The sequence below is a fragment of the Salvelinus sp. IW2-2015 genome, linkage group LG22 (assembly GCF_002910315.2).
Source record: "Salvelinus sp. IW2-2015 linkage group LG22, ASM291031v2, whole genome shotgun sequence".
Classification (NCBI taxonomy): domain Eukaryota; kingdom Metazoa; phylum Chordata; class Actinopteri; order Salmoniformes; family Salmonidae; genus Salvelinus; species Salvelinus sp. IW2-2015.
This window is the reverse complement of record NC_036862.1, coordinates 18,933,412-18,950,627: the sequence shown is the minus strand read 5'-3', so window position 1 is coordinate 18,950,627 and position 17,216 is coordinate 18,933,412. Positions and strand designations below refer to the sequence as shown.

General features: G+C 44.5%; 1 protein-coding gene and 4 non-coding genes across 5 annotated transcripts; all 5 read left to right on the top strand.

Moving 5' to 3' along the window:
* The first annotated feature begins 18 nt into the window (after nucleotides 1-18).
* Nucleotides 19-7,626, top strand: LOC111982769 (small ribosomal subunit protein uS3). Its single transcript, XM_024014360.2, has 7 exons — nucleotides 19-158; nucleotides 654-784; nucleotides 3,994-4,087; nucleotides 5,225-5,319; nucleotides 5,919-6,106; nucleotides 6,642-6,845; nucleotides 7,552-7,626. The coding sequence occupies exons 1-6, from the start codon at nucleotides 129-131 to the stop codon at nucleotides 6,839-6,841; spliced, it is 738 nt and encodes a 245-aa protein (XP_023870128.1). The 5' UTR covers nucleotides 19-128; the 3' UTR covers nucleotides 6,842-6,845; nucleotides 7,552-7,626.
* LOC111949980 (small nucleolar RNA SNORD15) lies at nucleotides 4,413-4,560 on the top strand. Its single transcript, XR_002875428.1, has one exon. It is a non-coding gene; the product is annotated as a small nucleolar RNA SNORD15 (small nucleolar RNA).
* LOC111949978 (small nucleolar RNA SNORD15) lies at nucleotides 5,598-5,744 on the top strand. Its single transcript, XR_002875426.1, has one exon. It is a non-coding gene; the product is annotated as a small nucleolar RNA SNORD15 (small nucleolar RNA).
* LOC111949979 (small nucleolar RNA SNORD15) lies at nucleotides 6,319-6,466 on the top strand. Its single transcript, XR_002875427.1, has one exon. It is a non-coding gene; the product is annotated as a small nucleolar RNA SNORD15 (small nucleolar RNA).
* LOC111949997 (small nucleolar RNA SNORD15) lies at nucleotides 7,146-7,292 on the top strand. Its single transcript, XR_002875442.1, has one exon. It is a non-coding gene; the product is annotated as a small nucleolar RNA SNORD15 (small nucleolar RNA).
* Nucleotides 7,627-17,216: the final 9,590 nt, after the last annotated feature.

The following is a 17,216-nucleotide window of genomic DNA, read 5'->3' as shown; positions in this document are numbered from 1 at the left end:
CTACCAGTATTTTTTTTTTTTAAGCGCCCAACACATCGTCATCAAGTGTCGACGGAACACGCAATTCTGGGTATAAATATACTTCCGGTTCCTTAACAATTTCTTTCCTGTCAGCGGCCTCCAGCAAGATGGCTGTGCAAATCTCAAAGAAGAGGAAGGTCAGTTCACATTTCGTCCCAAAATGCTCTTTATAGCGGATGCATTTGTCGCAAATTCGGATGCCATGTGTTAGCAGTATGAATACAGAGTTGGTTGTAGTATTGTTCGGCGTCCTCGTCCCCTAGTCTAAAGAGGATTACCACAGATGCTAGTTACCGGTACAGGAATCCTCACTCCGCTAGTGAACGTGTCACGGGTTGCCTTTTATACCGTACTAGTGAGTAAGCATAACCATAATAGCACCATTAAAATAATTTAGTTGCAACTCTGATTCTCGAAGTGATGTCTGTAGATTAGTGGTCAGTGTCTAGTTGGCTAATGTTAAAGTCACACAGATGGAAGGATACTTTATTTTAACTTTGGCCCTAACGTCAACGTTACAGTTCACCAGCTCTGTAACTTGCTGGCCAATGATGCTACCTACAGTAGCACGTTCACTAGTGGCTATGTAACTACAAGCATGTTCCCTACAACCTTGTGTTATCCTTCGTTAGTTTGTCGCGGACGGAATCTTCAAAGCCGAGCTGAACGAGTTCCTGACGCGCGAGCTTGCAGAGGATGGGTATTCCGGTGTGGAGGTGCGTGTGACCCCGACCAGGACCGAGATCATAATCCTGGCCACAAGGTAACGTTACTGGTATGTTGGTAGCTAGTGGTGTTATTCCGGCTTTAAAAGGTTTATTGTTGGTAGTATAATGAATTGTGTAAGGGGTAGGATTGGGCGGTATCCAGATTTTTATACCGTGCCATGCCGGGATATACTGTATTACCGGTAGTGCACACAAGAGGGCAATTTTTCCCAAACGTAACCCGAAAGTATGTCACATAATGATAACAAAATGCTAACAAGTACTAAGGAATACAGTTGATTTCAAAATCAAATCAAATTGTATTAGTCACATGCGCCGAATACAACAGGTGTAGACCTTACAGTGAAATGCTTATGAGCCAACAATGCAGTAATAAAAATATGAATAAGAAATAAAAGTAAGAGGTAATTAAAGAGCAGCAGTAAAATAACAATAGTGGGACAATATACAGGGGGTACCGGTACAGAGTCAATGTGAGGTGGCACATTGATGATAACAACAGTAGAAGCGGTGTGGGGGGCAATGCTAATAGTCTGGGTAGCCATTTGATTAGGTGTTCAGGAGTCTTATGGATTGGAGATAGAAGCTGTTTAGAAGCCTATGACAATTTTAGGGCCTTCCTCTGACACTCTGGTATAGAGGTCCTGGATGGCAGGAAGCTTGGCCCCAGTGATGTACTGGGCTGTTCGCACCACCCTCTGTAGTGCCTTGCGGACGGAGTCCAAGCAGTTGTCATACCAGGCAGTGATGCAACCAGTCAGGATGCTCTGTATGGTGCAGCTGTAGAACCGTTTGAGGATCTGAGGACCCTTGCTAAATCTTTTGTCTCCTGGGGGGGAGTAAGTTTTGTTGTGCCCTCTTCCCGACTGTCTTGTTGTGCTTGGACCATGTTTGTTGGTGATGTAGACGCCAATGAACTTGACACTTTCAATCTGCATCACTGCAGACCTGTCGATGAGAATGGGGGCGTGCTCGCCCCTCTTTTACCCGTAGTCCACAATCATCTCCAATTTTCTTGATCATGTTGAGGAAGAGATTGTTGTCCTGGCACCACACGGCCAGGTCTCTGACCTCCTCCCTATAGGCTGTCTCTTTGTTGTTGGTGATCAGTGTTGTGTCATCAGAACTTAATGATGGTGTTGGAGTTGTGCCTGGTCTTACAGTCATGAGTGAACAGGGAGTACAGGATGGGATGTGTTGTTACCTACCCTTACCACCTGGGGGTGGCTCGCCAGGAAGTCCAGGATCTGCTTGCAGAGGGAGGTGTTTAGGCCCAGGGTCCTTAGCTTATTGATGAGCTTTGAGGGCACTATTGTGTTGGGCGCTGAGCTGTAGTCAGTAAATGGCATTCTCACATAGATGTTCCTTTTGTCCAGGTGGGAAATGGCAGTGTGGAGTGCAATATAGATTGCATCATCTGTGGATCTGGGGTGGTACGCAAATTGGAGTAGGTCTAGGGTTTCTGGGATAATGGTGKTRATGTGAGCCATGACCTGCCTTTCAAAGCACTTCATGGCTACAGATGTGAGTGCTATGGGTCGGTAGTCATTTAGGCAGGTTACCTTAGTGTTCTTGGGCAGAGGGACTATGGTGGTTTGCTTGAAACATGGTGGTATTAGACTCGGACAGGGAAAGGTTGAAAATGTCAGTGAAGACACTTGCTAGTTGGTCAGCGCATGCTCGCAGTACACGTCCTGGTAATCTGTCTGGCTCTGCGGCCTTGTGAATGTTGACCATATAGACACACTACATGTCTTTTAATAAAATCAACTATCTACTGAGCTTGTCTGATGCTTTAAGCATGCTGTTTGATTAAATAATTAAGATACGCATTGCTCGGGGGAGCCAGAGATCATGATGGCCTGACCAGAAAACCCTGTTCCCGACCATCCTCCTGCTGCCGGCCTTCGCAGATTCTGCCATTATGCTCCTGACGGCAACCATTTCCATTTTGAACACGAGTTACGATTTTTGTGGAACAGTTTCATTTAGTTTATTATAGTCTTTGTGTCTCAAAATCATTATCATATGGTTAATCAAAGTTCTATCTAATTGAAAATAATCCAAATCTAAAATTAACTTCTATTGCCAACTATGTAAAAATAGCCTACATAAAGCCTACAAATAAAAACATTGCAGCCTGCTGGTAGAAAATATCCTGATTTTTAAAAACAAATGCCCTATAAATCACATTGGCTAGTCATGGCATTTCTGCAACGAACTTGAAACATTGTATCAACTGTGTTCACCAGAAGGTGCTAGTGGACAGACACAGCTGTAGGCCATTTGTGAAAGGAATAAGAAGTAATCCAGTGGAAACGTCATAAAATACCGAATCAGAGCTTTACATTTTTCCCTTTCATGACGAGTGGTTATCAAAAGGGCGAGACCTGTAAATATTTTCTAATGCTTTGAGAATGACAATAGTTCCTCAATGGATTTGAAAAACAGATTTAGTTTAAATGGTGTTTTGAGTTGAAGAGAACATTGCTTTGAGAAGCTCCACAGCTCATTAGTGGTGGTGAGTTAAGACAATCCGAAATACTATCAGACATTCGCAGATGGGCACATTTATGGCCTACATTTACGCACAGGTCAGGTAGCCCAGGCCTACTTCTATATGTGTAATCATGTGTGCGTCCTTACTCGACATTGACAGTAGCGCTTCAAACAAAATACAATAAATTGCCAACTTGTGAATGAAATAAATCATCTTGTTTCTCACAAGTGTAGCATGGGTTGTGAGCTCTGCAAACAACGTGTCAACTCCCACAATGAGAACGATAAACGAATAATAATAATTGAAYGCCTTAACAAAAATCACCATAACCAAACATTCTGGAGTGAGATGTTTGTTGTGCATCTTAGCCACACTCCMCTTCTTGGACAGTGGTATTTTATTCCACTGAGACGGGTGCAAATCGGACTGTCTCGTGTGCAACTGCTCAACACAAAAAATGTTGTTTAGATGGCGAGTTAGAGATATGGTGGGTTAGGGTTGGTGAAAGTGGTCTGCTTTAGAAAGGGCCATTTTGCCAAAGTGTGTTCATCATAATGAGAACACTGAYGCCTTCCAGCTACTGTCCTGCATCATTCAAACTAATCTGCGGTGACTAACTCCAAAATATATATTATCAGATTTTTAAATATTAAAAACCTGTTAAATACGGCTGGAGCTTTCAGGAAAACAAGATGGCTGATAACTGATTGCATACAAAGTAATAATGGATTATTGTTGTTTCAGGACCCAGAATGTTCTGGGAGAGAAGGGCCGTCGCATCCGGGAGCTGACCGCTGTTGTTCAGAAGAGGTTTGGCTTCCCTGAAGGCAACGTGGAGGTAAATGCACACTACTGACATGCATCCACTGGACACACTACAGCTGCGTACGTGTAAACATTAGACATACTCCCTAACCCCAACATCAAGGAGCTTACAACTGTGGTTCAGAAGAGGTTTGGCTTCTGATGGCAGTGTGGAGGAGAGAGGAATATGATTGTGTGAAGTTTAAATTAAAACAAGTGTAAATTCCACATTGGGGATGATTTTAAATGTGTTAATCAACTTACAACAACCAACCTCAAGTGTGTGTCTGAAGGTAGTCTATCACTGGAGAAGCTCTAGCTTTGCCTTTGCACCAGACTGTTAACCAGGAAGCACTTTCCTTCAGTGATGATACGATGACGAGTCGGAATGGACACGGTTTGTCTCTGGGGTCGCTGAGTCAGGGTCCGTTCTGTGTCTCTGTGTTCAGTTCCCCAGAGCAGCGTGTCTCTTTCAGTTGAAGACACCGAGGCATTTGTCTGAGAAGGACTCAATCCAGTATAGGAAATGTGTGGATTGATGTTTTCTTGTTAAGGAGTAAGGTGGCTAGTTGGGTAGAAGAAGGTAGTCAGCGACGTATGAAGTAGTTGGCGTTCTAGATACTATTTCCACACAATTTTAAGAATGTGAATCGTGAGGCTACACTTCTCTGCTGTGGTGGTCCCGCGGCTATCACACTGCAGCAGCCGCACCAAGCTTTAAGCTGTGTAGCCTCTCCCACTCTCTGTATGTGTAGAAGGTAACCTCCCCACCCACTCTCTGTATGTGTAGAAGGTTAACCTCCCCACCACTCTCTGTATGTGTAGAAGGTTAACCTCCCACCCACTCTCTGTTGTGTAGAAGGTTAACCTCCCACCCACTCTCTGTATGTGTAGAAGGTTAACCTCCACCACTCTCTGTATGTGTAGAAGGTTAACCTCCCCACCCACTCTCTGTATGTGTAGAAGGTTAACTCTCCCACCACTCTCTGTATGTGTAGAAGGTTAACCTCCCCACCCACTCTCTGTATGTGTAGAAGGTTAACTCCACCCACTCTCTGTATGTGTAGAAGGTTAACCTCCCCACCCACTCTCTGTATGTGTAGAAGGTTAACCCCTCCCCCACTCTCTGTATGTGTAGAAGGTTAACCCTCCCCCCACTCTCTCGCTCTAGCTGTATGCTGAGAAGGTTGCAACACGTGGTCTGTGTGCCATTGCTCAGGCTGAGTCCCTGCGCTACAAGTTGCTGGGAGGACTGGCTGTACGTAGGTAAGCCGAACACTGGCCTGTGAGCACTAACATGTTGCACCTAGACACTGCTTCATGGTCAGTTATGCATTAACCTGTAATGGAGCAGGTTTCACTCTGTAATGGTACAGGTTAGGATTTGGGAAGGTAAGCAGGTTCTAGATCTGTTATCTTGAGCAGCCCCTGGTTAGCTTAGCATGCTAACATGAGTGTTTCTAGGAATCCATTGAGYAGAACATACCCCTGCTGTTACAGTCCACTTTCTTGAACTTTCTCATGATATAAAGTAGAATGTCTCCCTTCGGTGATGATACGATGACGAGTCGGAATGGGACAGTTTGTCTCTGGGGTCRCTGAGTCAGGGTCACGTTCTGTGTCTCTGGGTTCAGTTCCCCAGWGCAGCGTGTCTTTTCAGTTGAAGACATCGAGGCATTTGTCTGAGAAGGGCCAGCAAAATTGCTCATAATGTCAGATGTGATCTCATAGTTGACATGAGTATTAAAACAATTTTCTTTCTCATTTACACCCTCCCCTCCTTTCATCCTCTCGCTCTCCCCCACCCGCTGTCTTTTCTCCACCTTCTTCTCCATCCCTTTCCTCTCCTTCTATCCCTCTTCCAGGGCTTGCTATGGTGTGCTGAGGTTCATCATGGAGAGTGGCTCTAAGGGTTGTGAAGTGGTAGTTTCTGGGAAACTGAGGGGTCAGAGGGCCAAGTCAATGAAATTTGTTGACGGCCTGATGATCCACAGTGGAGACCCAGTCAACTACTACGTAGACACTGCTGTACGCCACGTCCTGCTCCGACAGGGTGAGTACCAAATCAACCCCTAGACACTACTACCCCTAAACAGTGAGTCCCAAGTCAACCCCTATACCCTACCTCTAGACAATACTACTAATGGTTAGACGGCGAATACCAAATCAACCCCTATACTCTACCCCTAGATTATTCTGCTCTGTCAAGGTGAGTCATCAACAGTATAATTTGTGGTCTGTTGCTTTTAAAGATGAAATGTTTTCCTTCAGTGATGATACGATGACGAGTCGGAACAGACACAGGTTGTCTCTGCGGTCACTGGGTCAGGGACACGTTCTGTGTCTCTGGGTTYAGTTCCCCAGAGCAGCGTGTCTCTTCAATTGAAGACATCGAGGCATTTGTCTGAGAAGGGCCAGGAATGACATAAGTCGAGTTATATTATGATCAACCTCTTTCTTGCTACACTACACACAGGCTAACCCTCATACTCTATTCTATATGCTTCACGGTTCTGCGTATACTCTGTTCTACGTACGCAGAATGATAACTGTTGGGTAGAGGGCACTGATGTGTTTTTGTCTGTCAGGTGTGCTGGGCATCAAGGTGAAGATCATGTTACCATGGGACCCGAGTGGTAAGATCGGCCCCAAGAAGCCTCTGCCAGACCATGTGAGCATTGTGGAGCCCAAAGACGAGACTATCCCCTCCACCCCTGTGTCTGAGCAGAAGGGGGCCAAGCCAGAGGCCCCAGCAGCCATGCCACCGACTCCTGTACCCACCGCATAGACAGGTACTATACCCTAACACTAACCCAGCCACCGCATAGTAGAAATGTGCTGTAAATCAGTCTCAACTGGTTTTGCCTCAGGACCCAAATTTAACCAGATTGACTCAAAATTTGCATTGTGGGGGCACACCACAAATGAAATCTGAGAGATCATTTTTAAATTTAGATTGATAATGTATTAATTGTGGAGGAGGCTTGTGGTAGTGAAAGGACCCCCCATGATTGTCTTRTTTTAAAATGCTCCACCAAAGCGTCTATCTCAGGGTGGGATACACTAGTTTGTTTAGTTTAGTTTACGCTTCCCTTCTGTGATGATACGATGACGAGTCGGAATGGGACACTGCCTGTCTGGGGTCACTGGGTCAGCGTCACGTTCTGTGTCTCTGGGTTCAGTTCCCCAGAGCAGCGTGTCTCTTCAGTTGAAGACATCGAGGCATTTGTCTGAGAAGGGCTTCCTGACTTTATCAAATATGTGTGTCTCAAATGGCACCACATTCCCTTAATTTTGCACTACCTTTGACCAGGACCCATAGGGCTCTGTTCAAAAGCAGTACAGTGTATACTGGTGGCGGAATTGACCTTGAGGATGTTTCTAGACTGTTGTGCTTTTAGCTAAGCTATTGTATGTTGTGTATAATTCACAAGCTGTGATTCTGGTAGGGTTAGGGATGGTGTCCTAATGTCGGATATTCTGTCTTTTCTTCTCCAGGTGTCAAACATTTGTTCAGATGGAAGCAGGACCCTGAATTTTCTGTCTGTACAAAAATAAAACCTGGAAAATACACCYGGTGTTGTCTGTCTCAACTTTCTGTTCCAACCATGCTAATTATTTAATTAGATAATTGTTTGGTTTATGGCACTTTTACAGTTGGTGAATGGTAAGTAGCAAGGCGTCTGGGTAGCCAGGTAAGGAAGTGCCACCTCAATAACTACTTAATAAAAAATAAAAATAAATCCCTTTGTTTTGGAGAATAATATACCTTATAAAAACAGAACTATTCAGAACTTGACTACCAACAAAGGACCTAGAACGCAATTGTTTAATAAACCAGGCTTGTTTTAGCCCATGGTCATGTTCTAAAACTTCTTGTCGCTGTCATGGGAAATCATTCCTTGATGTGTTGTAGGGCAACAGAACCCTCTTCTGGTAATTTACCCACATCAAAGAATATACTGTCCTTTCCGCACCCGTGTTTGGGTTATTTACTTGTTACTAGTAGCTTATTTTATATTGAACCAAAAACGAAAGCAACAATTTTTGGATTCCAGTTCATTTGAGAAAATCTTAATTTAAATACATTTATTAGGCCCTTATCTATACTTTTTGCATGACTGGGAATATGTATTCATCTGTTGGTCAAACACCTTTAATAAATGGGCCTCCGGATCTTGTCACGGTATTACTGTGCATTCGAATTGCCATCGATAAAATGCGATTGTATTTGTTGTCCGTAGCTTATGCCTGCCCGTACCATAAGCCCACCGCCACCATGGGGCTCTYTGTTCACATCGTTGGCAGTCCATACTGCCACATTTTCTGAAACAGGTTTTATGGTAGAGAAATGAACATTGCATGCTCTGGTGGACATTCCTGCAGTCGGCATGCCAATTGCGCGCTCCCTCGAATTGAGATATTTTGGCATTGTGTCGCGACAACTGCACATTAGAGGCCCTTTTTTGTCCCCGGCACGAGGTGCACCTGTGTAATTATGCTATTTAATCAGCTTCATGATATGCCACACGGTCAGCTGGATGGATTATTTTGGCAAAGGAGAAATGCTTACTAACAGGGATGTAAACAATACATTTTTGTTCACTATTTGAGAGATAAGCTTATGGAACATTTCTCAGGTCTTTTATTGCAGCTTATGAAACATGGGACCAAAACATTACATTTTACACTGAATAAAAATATAAATGCACTTTCCCTGAACTGAGCACCGTTGGGACAGCAAAATTGTCCTTCAGTACAAACCTGTCACGGATACCCACCTGGGGCCATGCCTGGACAGGCTGAGACCATAGAAATAGTGATACCTGAAACTCTGGACTTGAMCACGCCCATAGACACACCTCAGTACCACCGAGGTAGTCGATTACCAGGCTATGGCCCATGACATGATCTGGCGGAGGAATGCTTGCCCTTCTCAAATTGAACAGTTTTCTGCACTGCCCGACCCTACATCATTACCCCACGTGCTTGATGTCACTGGTTTAAACTGACTTCGCCATCGGCTTTCACCGGTGTATGGTACTGATGGTTTCTATAATTGTGGCTAGATGGAGTACAGCTTCATCTCGTCAGTAGGTCGTTAACAGTTAACTGTAGCACTTTAGCTAATCCTTTCTTAAGGTAATTCTCCTAAACCAAATCAAATTTATTTATATAGCCCTTCGTACATCAGCTGATATCTCAAAGTGCTGTAACAGAAACCCAGCCTAAAACCCCAAACAGCAAGCAATGCAGGTGTAGAAGCACGGTGCTAGGAAAAACTCCCTAGAAAGGCCAAACCTAGGAAGAAAGCTAGAGAGGAACCAGGCTGAGGGGTGCCAGTACTCCTGCTGTGCCGGGTGGAGATTATAACAAACATGGCCAAATGTTCATAAATGACCAGCATGCGTCAAATAATAATAATCACAGTAGTGTCGAGGGTGCAGCACCTCAGGAGTAAATGTCAGTTGACTTTTCATAGCCGATATTAAGAGTATCTCTACGCTTCTGCGGTCTCTAGAGAGTTGAAAACAGCAGGTCTGGACAGGTAGCACGTCCGGTGAACAGTCAGGGTTCCATAGCCGCAGGCAGAACAGTTGAAACTGCAGCAGCAGCACGGCCAGGTGGACTGGGGACAGCAAGGAGTCATGTCCTAACCTGCTACGTTTATTCTCACTTACCAGCTGTTATGTTTATCTGAAAGAATTAATTGAATGTTTATTTGTGCTTCATTATGTAGTGAAAGTAACACAATTGATGAAGTGGGGCTTGATCTATGCTATTCCTAACAGGTCCTAGCCCTTTACCAAACAGTTTCTAACCCAAGCTGTCCTATCCTAACCCTAACAGTCCCTATCCCTCCTTGTCTCTGACCTATCCTAATCTTAGCAGTCTCCCTGTCCCCAGAGTGTTTCTGTAGTGCAGCTGAACGGGGTGGTCTTGGTTCACCACATCTCTGTCTACCCTGTGTAAACACCCCGACCAGCACCCAAACTGCCCGCCAACGCCAAGGGATGCGACGTCATCGGCCGCGACGGGATGCGCTTCGGACCATTCTTCAGTACTCTACAACCCAATGCTTGCCCACAAGTTTTTTTTTGAGTTGTGACACACAGACTAGCCCATATGTCGGAACCCTGAACCAATGAGCTAGCCTCACGTGCATTGAGTCACTTTCACTGAGACCTGTTGCCCCCAGTGTCTTGTTTTGCACACTTTGTACAAATATAAAATGCAGTAACTACAGGATAATTTTGCCTAACGTACCTCTTATTAGTCCAACTATAACTGGCATGTTCACGTATCGCCCAACCAGGATCAAACGACCATGACTAACCATTGGGTGGCTTAACCAATCATAGCACAGTATATTATGGCAGTAAAATGCATCCAATTATAATTCAGTATTGTTACACATGAATATTACATCCCCCTTTTAAAACAAAAGAAAAATGTTTACATATTCTAAGCTTTCTTTTAAACAATCATCTTACTTATAACTCAAAGTAAGTAAACCATTTATATGCATACTTACACCAACTGAATCAACATAGCGCTGAAACAATGATCCAACATACTGTTACTTTTCGAACAAGGGATTCTCAGCAACTCAGCTTCACGCGTAGAAGGCATCTTAACATTTCAAACAAATACAATACCCAAAGCATTCAAGTGAACTTTCAATAAACAAGTTTACAGTCAAACTCTTTTTAGGGGCAGCTCCGCCTACACCCTTTGACTTTCACAGTCTAGGACAGCTCGGGCTGACCTCCTTCCTGACCTCTGTGCATATGATGCTGAGCATGCTCTTGTGTCAGTCAACAGTTCTGTGTGGATGTTGCAGGTAAGTTAGTCGTTGTATGTTTGCGTGTGTGGTTTAGTCCAGCACTTCTCTTCAGGGGAACAATTCATCACGTCAGTGTCTTGGTCTTTTGTGTTCAGTTAGGTGACGACGATTGCGCGGCTGGTACACCGCTCCTCTGCGGGGCCGACGTGATCCAGGAACGTTCGTATTGTCAGCTGGCTGATTGACGACTGCTGGCTTCCAGAGGCCATGCTCTTGATTCTAACTGACTCTGCCGATGTCATCATGGTGCAGTGGTCTAGCTGACCTTCGTATCCGCTTTTGTGTTGTCTCTGTGCGACGTTTCCATGCATTCCTTTAAGCTGAACGACCTCAAGGTGTGGAGGCTGTGGTTGGTGCCTGGATTGAAGCGAAGTCTGCGGTCCTCATCAACAGCTGGGCGTATTTTGAAGTGTCAACTGGAGTTTGCGGTATATCAAGGAGACTAAGGTAGGGGTGCTCTCTTGTCTGCTTTTGCTTTAATCCATGGAGGGTATTCATGACATCTGCACCAAGAATTTTTCACAGAGGCACTTTACTTTGAGGGTAATCGCGTCGGCCTTGACTGGTGACGTGGTGAAGCTCCCATGCGTTTTTCGTGACAGCGATTCACTACATCTTGATTTGCTACACGGGCCCCATTGTCAGATCATTAAAAGTCTCTACAACACTCCGCCATCTGGCAAAGGCTGCTTTCAGCTTGTGTATCAACAGCTGTGGTGCTGTGAAGCTTGTTGAGTTTCGAAGTATCTGCTGTAGTAGTTCCACTGTGTACGATGTAGTATCTCGTTGTTCCAGGTGACAGATCGGCTTGCCACGACCTGCCAGGGTTGGTCTGGGATACAGTGAGGTAACATTGGCTCTATTTGGCTGTTTGAGTGGCGTCGTTCAAGACATGATGGCGCATTTACAACAATAGTCCTCTATTTGTTTGCACATTCCGGGCCAAAACAAAAATGTCCGTGCTCTCTGTTTGCACTTCCATGCCCATGTGTCCAGCATGGATCTTTGTCAAAATCTCTTCTCTGAGACTGGTAGGAATAATGGATTTTCTCTCCTTTGAAAATTATTCCGTTGATCTGTGATAGTTCATCACGATGGTTCCAGAATTCTGAGACGCTCTGAGGGCATTTTCTCCTCTCAGGCCATCCATCCTGTATGACTTTCCTCAGCTGTGCGAGTTGCGAGTCCTTTTCTGTTTCTGCTTGGATCTCCTTCAGTTTTGTGTCACTAACTGGTAAGTTGCTGTACACAGTGTGCACTTGCATGTCCATGCCTTCACTGAGGCTGCTGTCCGTATAGGTAAGAAACTTCCTGGAGAGTGTCTGCGACAGGGATGTTGTTGCCTGGACGGTGAGTGATTGAAGTCGTATTTTTGTAGTTGAAGGATCAYTCTCTGTAGCTTTGGCGGGGCTGCGGCTAGTGGTTTCCTCATGATTGACTCAAGGGGCTTGTGGTCGGATTCCACAATGACTTGTCGTCCATATATGTACTGATGGAAACGTTTACATCCRAACAGAATGGTGTAGAGCTCCTTTTCGATTTGAGCGTAGTTGATTTCACAGTCTGAGAGATTTGGAAGCGTAGCTGATGGGCTTTCCTTCTTGCAGTAGCACTGCACCTAGTCCATACTTCGACGCGTCCATTTGGAGTCTGAGCTCTTTGTCGGGGTTGTAGTAGGCAAGGATGGGTCCTGGTTCTCTCGTGATCAAGTCTTTCACATTCTGGAAAGCAATGTCGTGTTGCTTGTCCCAGAGAAACTCACTGGACTGCTTTAGCAGTTGACGCAGGGGTGCATTAGCATTGGAGAGGCTGGGTGTGAACTTGGCTAAGTAGTTGACCATGCCAAGCACTGTTTCCAGCTCTGCACGGTTCTTTGGTGGCTCCATTTCTTTTATGGCTAAGATCTTCTGTGGATCTGGCTTGATTCCAGTCGCTGTAAGAAGATGTCCGAAGTAGCTGACCTCTGTAGCGCAGACTGTGCTCTTCTCGGGGTTGAGCCGGACTCCTCTCTCATGGGACCTTTGCAGCATCGCGCGGAGGTTTCGGTCACGCTCCTCTTTGGTTCGACCATAGACAAGGATGTCGTCCACAATTGCCACAACTCCGTCGAGGCCTTCGTACACTTCGTCGATCTTTCGCTGAAACTCGTTTTGAAAACACTATCTCAAAACACACTCGTTTTGACATAATCCCAAAAGGCAGGCGACGGAACCTGTAGCGTCCAAACGGTGTGTTGAATGTTGTGAGCTTAGATGACTCTTCTGTGAGCTTGATATCTCAGTAGCCTGATCTAGCGTCCATGACACTGAAGTAGTGTGCTCCCGCTAGCTTGTGTGTGATGCCATCTAGCGTCGGTAAAGGATAACGGGGGCGTTTGATAGCCTTGTTCAAGTCTCTTGGGTCGAGACATACTCGGAGCTTGCCTGTGCGTGGTTTCTCCACCACCACTAACGCGTTTACCCAGTCAGTTGGTTCTGTAACCTTGGTGACTATGTCAGATTGCTCCATGCTCTCCAACTCTTTCTTCAGACGGGCACAGAGAGCAAGGGGAATCTTTCTCGGTGGGCAGACCACAGGGGTTGCGTCTGGGTCAAGGTGAATGGTACATTCTCCTGGGAATAATCCTATTCCTGTAAAAACATCAGCAAACTCCTCCASTACATTGTCTGTCTCTACTGGTGCTGTCACTGATAAAACTAGCTTGATGAGGTCCATGTCTAAACATGCTTTAAGACCTAGCACTGCAGGTGCTCTAGTGTCAACAACATAAAAGTCCAACATCATGTCACTTTCCTTGTATTTGCATTTGATAGTGCATGTGCCTTTTACTGGGAGCTGTTCACCACCATAACCAGTCAGTCTGCACTTGGTGGGCTGTAGCTCGCATTCAGATGTCAAGCTGTGGTACTTATTCAGAGGAATAATGTTTACTTGTGCACCAGTGTCTAGTTTGAACTTTAGCTTTGTGCCTTGTGTTCCTATCTCAATGTCAGCAAAGGCTTGCTCTGTCTCTGATAWTTGACTTTTCTGTGTCACTGAAGCAATAAACAGTTCATCAGCGTTTGACTCKTTGATTGACATTTCATCTTCACTCACTGTGTGTACTGTTTTTCTACGGTAAGCTCTGCACACTTTTGCAAAGTGTATCCATTTTCCACATTTTAGTACACTGTTTGCCTTTAGCTGGGTAATTTCCTTGTTCGCCATGCACTTTGTATCCACAATATCCACATGTTTTGAGTCTGTGTCGCTCTGTTTTGGAGTTMTGTCTCTCTCGGTTMTAAAAYGTTTTGATGTCTGCCTGACTGTGTGCACTGCTTGTGCTGCCRCGCTTAATGGTTTTCATCTGAGCCTGTCCTAGCTCGTGAGATCTGGCTATGTCGATAGCTTTGTCCAGCGTTACCTCAGACCCAACATTCAAAAGTTTCTCTCACTCGCGGTGAGTGTATTCCAAATACAATACGGTCCCTGATCATCTCACCCTTGTTTGCATAATCAGTCTTTCACAAGCAGACGCAGTTCTGTCACAAACTGTTCAAGACTCGCTAGCTCCCTKTACTTTCTCATGGAATTTGTACCTAGCRAATATCGTATTRGTCTTCGGCACAACATATGCTTCAAAACGATCGTAGTATGTTTTCAGTACCTTTGATTCAGCCTCGGTAAGTGTCCATGTGTTGTAAATATCTCTCCCTTTTTCGCCGATCCAGAGGAGCAAGTAGCTGCACTTTTCCTCTTCTCCTTTGTTCTTCAGAGGACCCGTGAACATTAGCTCCACATGCTGTTTGTACTTACGCCATGCATCGGGTAAGTTTGTAGACTCCCAGTCCATTCGAGGTGAAGGAACTCCAGAAAAATCCATCTTKTAAGACCTTTTACTCTGACACCATGTCTTGTTTTGCACACTTTGTACAAAATAATAAAATGCAGTACTACAGGATATTTCTTAACGTAGCTCTTTATTAGCTAGCAATAACTGGCATGTTCACGTATCGCCAACCAGGATCAAACTGACCATGACCTAACCATTTGGGTGGTCTTAACCAATCATAGCACAGTATGATATGGCAGTAAAATGCAAAAATATTGATATTTAACTATTTAAAACACTTTCTTACAGCGACGGCCTACCAAAAGGCCTGCGGGGACGGGGGCCTGGGATTAAAATACAATATAAATATAGGACAAAACACACATCACAGAAAGAGAGACAACACAGCACTACGTAGAGACCTAAGATGACAACATAGCAAGGCAGCAGCACATGAAAACACAGCATGGTGGCAACATAACAACATGGTTGCAAAACAACATCTCCAGGGTCCCCGAATACCTGGATAACCTGGATATACAATGGCCCTGATATAATAATACCTAACCCCTGTAGCCTGGGGTGATCCAGCAATCTAAGCCACGGTCTTTGGATTACATGTACTGAACTACCGCAGCGAGCATGGGTTTGAATCCGACCCTCTGCTCTAGCACTCTCTCCTCCCATCCACTCCTCTATATATCCTGTCCAATAAACACAAATGTGAAAGGCACTCCTTTTGAAAAAATAAAACTGCATCTACAATGTCCCTGTCAAATAATTGATAAATACGATATATTATTTATGGTCACTGTTGTATGGCTACCACGTGTTGGAGAGTGGTTTTATGAATGCCAATCTATAATCAGGTAAAGTGTTACATGTGTGTGTACATTTTCAATGTGTGCTTGTGTCTACTGAGGCCCTGGGTCTCAACCCCGCCCTGTGCAATTAGGTCCTGGACTTCCTGATAGGGCGCCCCTAGGTGGTGAAGGTAGGAAACATCTCCACTTTGCTGATCCTCAACACTGGGGCCCCACAAGGATGCATGCTCAGACTCCTACTGTACTCCCTTTTCACCAATGACTGCGTGGCCATGCACGCCTCCAACTCAACACATCCAACTCAATCATCAAGTTTGCAGACGACACAACAGTAGTAGACTTGATTACCAACAACGATGAGACAGCCTACAGGGAGGTGGTGAGGGCTCTTGGAGTGTGGTATCAGGAAAATAATATCTCACTCAATGTCAACAAAACGAAGGAGATGATCGTGGACTTCARGAAACAGCAGAGGGAGCACCCCCCTATCCACATCGACGGGACAGCAGTGGAGAAGTTAGAAAGTTAAGTTCCTCGGCGTACACATTACGGACAAACTGAAATGGTCTACCCACACAGACAGTGTGGTGAAGAARGTGCAACAGCACCTCTTCAACCTCAGGAGGCTGAAGAAATGTGGCTTGTCACCTAAAACCCTGACAAACTTTTAAATGACTTTGTTGTGTCTGTCTGCATGTGTGTACATTTCGATGTGTGCTTGTGCAGGGTGCTTGTGCAGAGTAACTGTAATCTGATTTAAAAAAATATATACTGTAATCAGTTACGTTACCAACAAAAATAATGCAATCCGATTAAAAATAAAAAAATAAATACTTATTGGGTTACTTTAAATTCAGAAAGGATGTTTGCGAAAAATACATGACAGCTTTCTGTTTTCTCAATGACATTCAATTCAGCATTGAAAAAAGGCGCAAGTTTAAGTTTGTTCCACCTGAGCGAATCTGACCACAAGTCAGAGACCACTATGATGACACACCAAATGCATTTGATGGATACTTGTCTTCTTTTAATGCCTCTTAAAGAAATTATCTGGCGCTCACAAGCCAAAAGTGAACGGAAAAAATTACGTACGATGTCACATACTGTATTTGCAGATACTTCCATGTAGGTAGGAGTAAAGGGGCAAAGCAGATGSCACCCTTTTCCTGATTTTAAAATGTATGGAGTGTGACCCTGGCTATCCAACACTCAGACATTATTTACAAAAGATGCATTTGTGTTTAGTGAGTCTGCCAGAGACAGTAGGGATGACCACTTGCTCTCTTGAAAAGTGCTTGAATCTTGCTAAGCATTCAGGRAAAATGTATGGAGTAAAAAGTACAATATTTTCTTTAGGAATGTAGTGGATTAAAAGTAAAAGTTGTCAAAAATATAACTAGTAAAGTACAGTTACCCCAAAAACTACTTAAATAGTACTATAAAGTACTTTACACCACTGCTTACTTGTAAATCTAGATTAGTAACCAGTTAACCATATTTACCGCTCAAAACCAATCCCTTTTCTCTGGATACATAACTGCGAGAAACTGGTAAATTAGAATAMATTATTTAAATGAACAGCATGGTGTGAAATGGAATGCAATGTCTAAATCAGGATTCACTACGGCTTCTGCATGAAGAATCATCAACGCTCAGGCAGGAAACAGACAGCCCATCTCAG

What these genes read in the sequence shown, in the direction of transcription:
- LOC111982769 (XM_024014360.2), top strand. Translation starts at nt 129, where the DNA reads ATGGCTGTGCAAATCTCAAAGAAGAGGAAG. An exon ending in ATCATAATCCTGGCCACAAG is followed by an intron (nt 785 to 3,993) that starts GTAACGTTACTG and finishes TTGTTGTTTCAG; the next exon opens with GACCCAGAATGTTCTGGGAG. An exon ending in TCCCTGAAGGCAACGTGGAG is followed by an intron (nt 4,088 to 5,224) that starts GTAAATGCACAC and finishes CTCTCGCTCTAG; the next exon opens with CTGTATGCTGAGAAGGTTGC.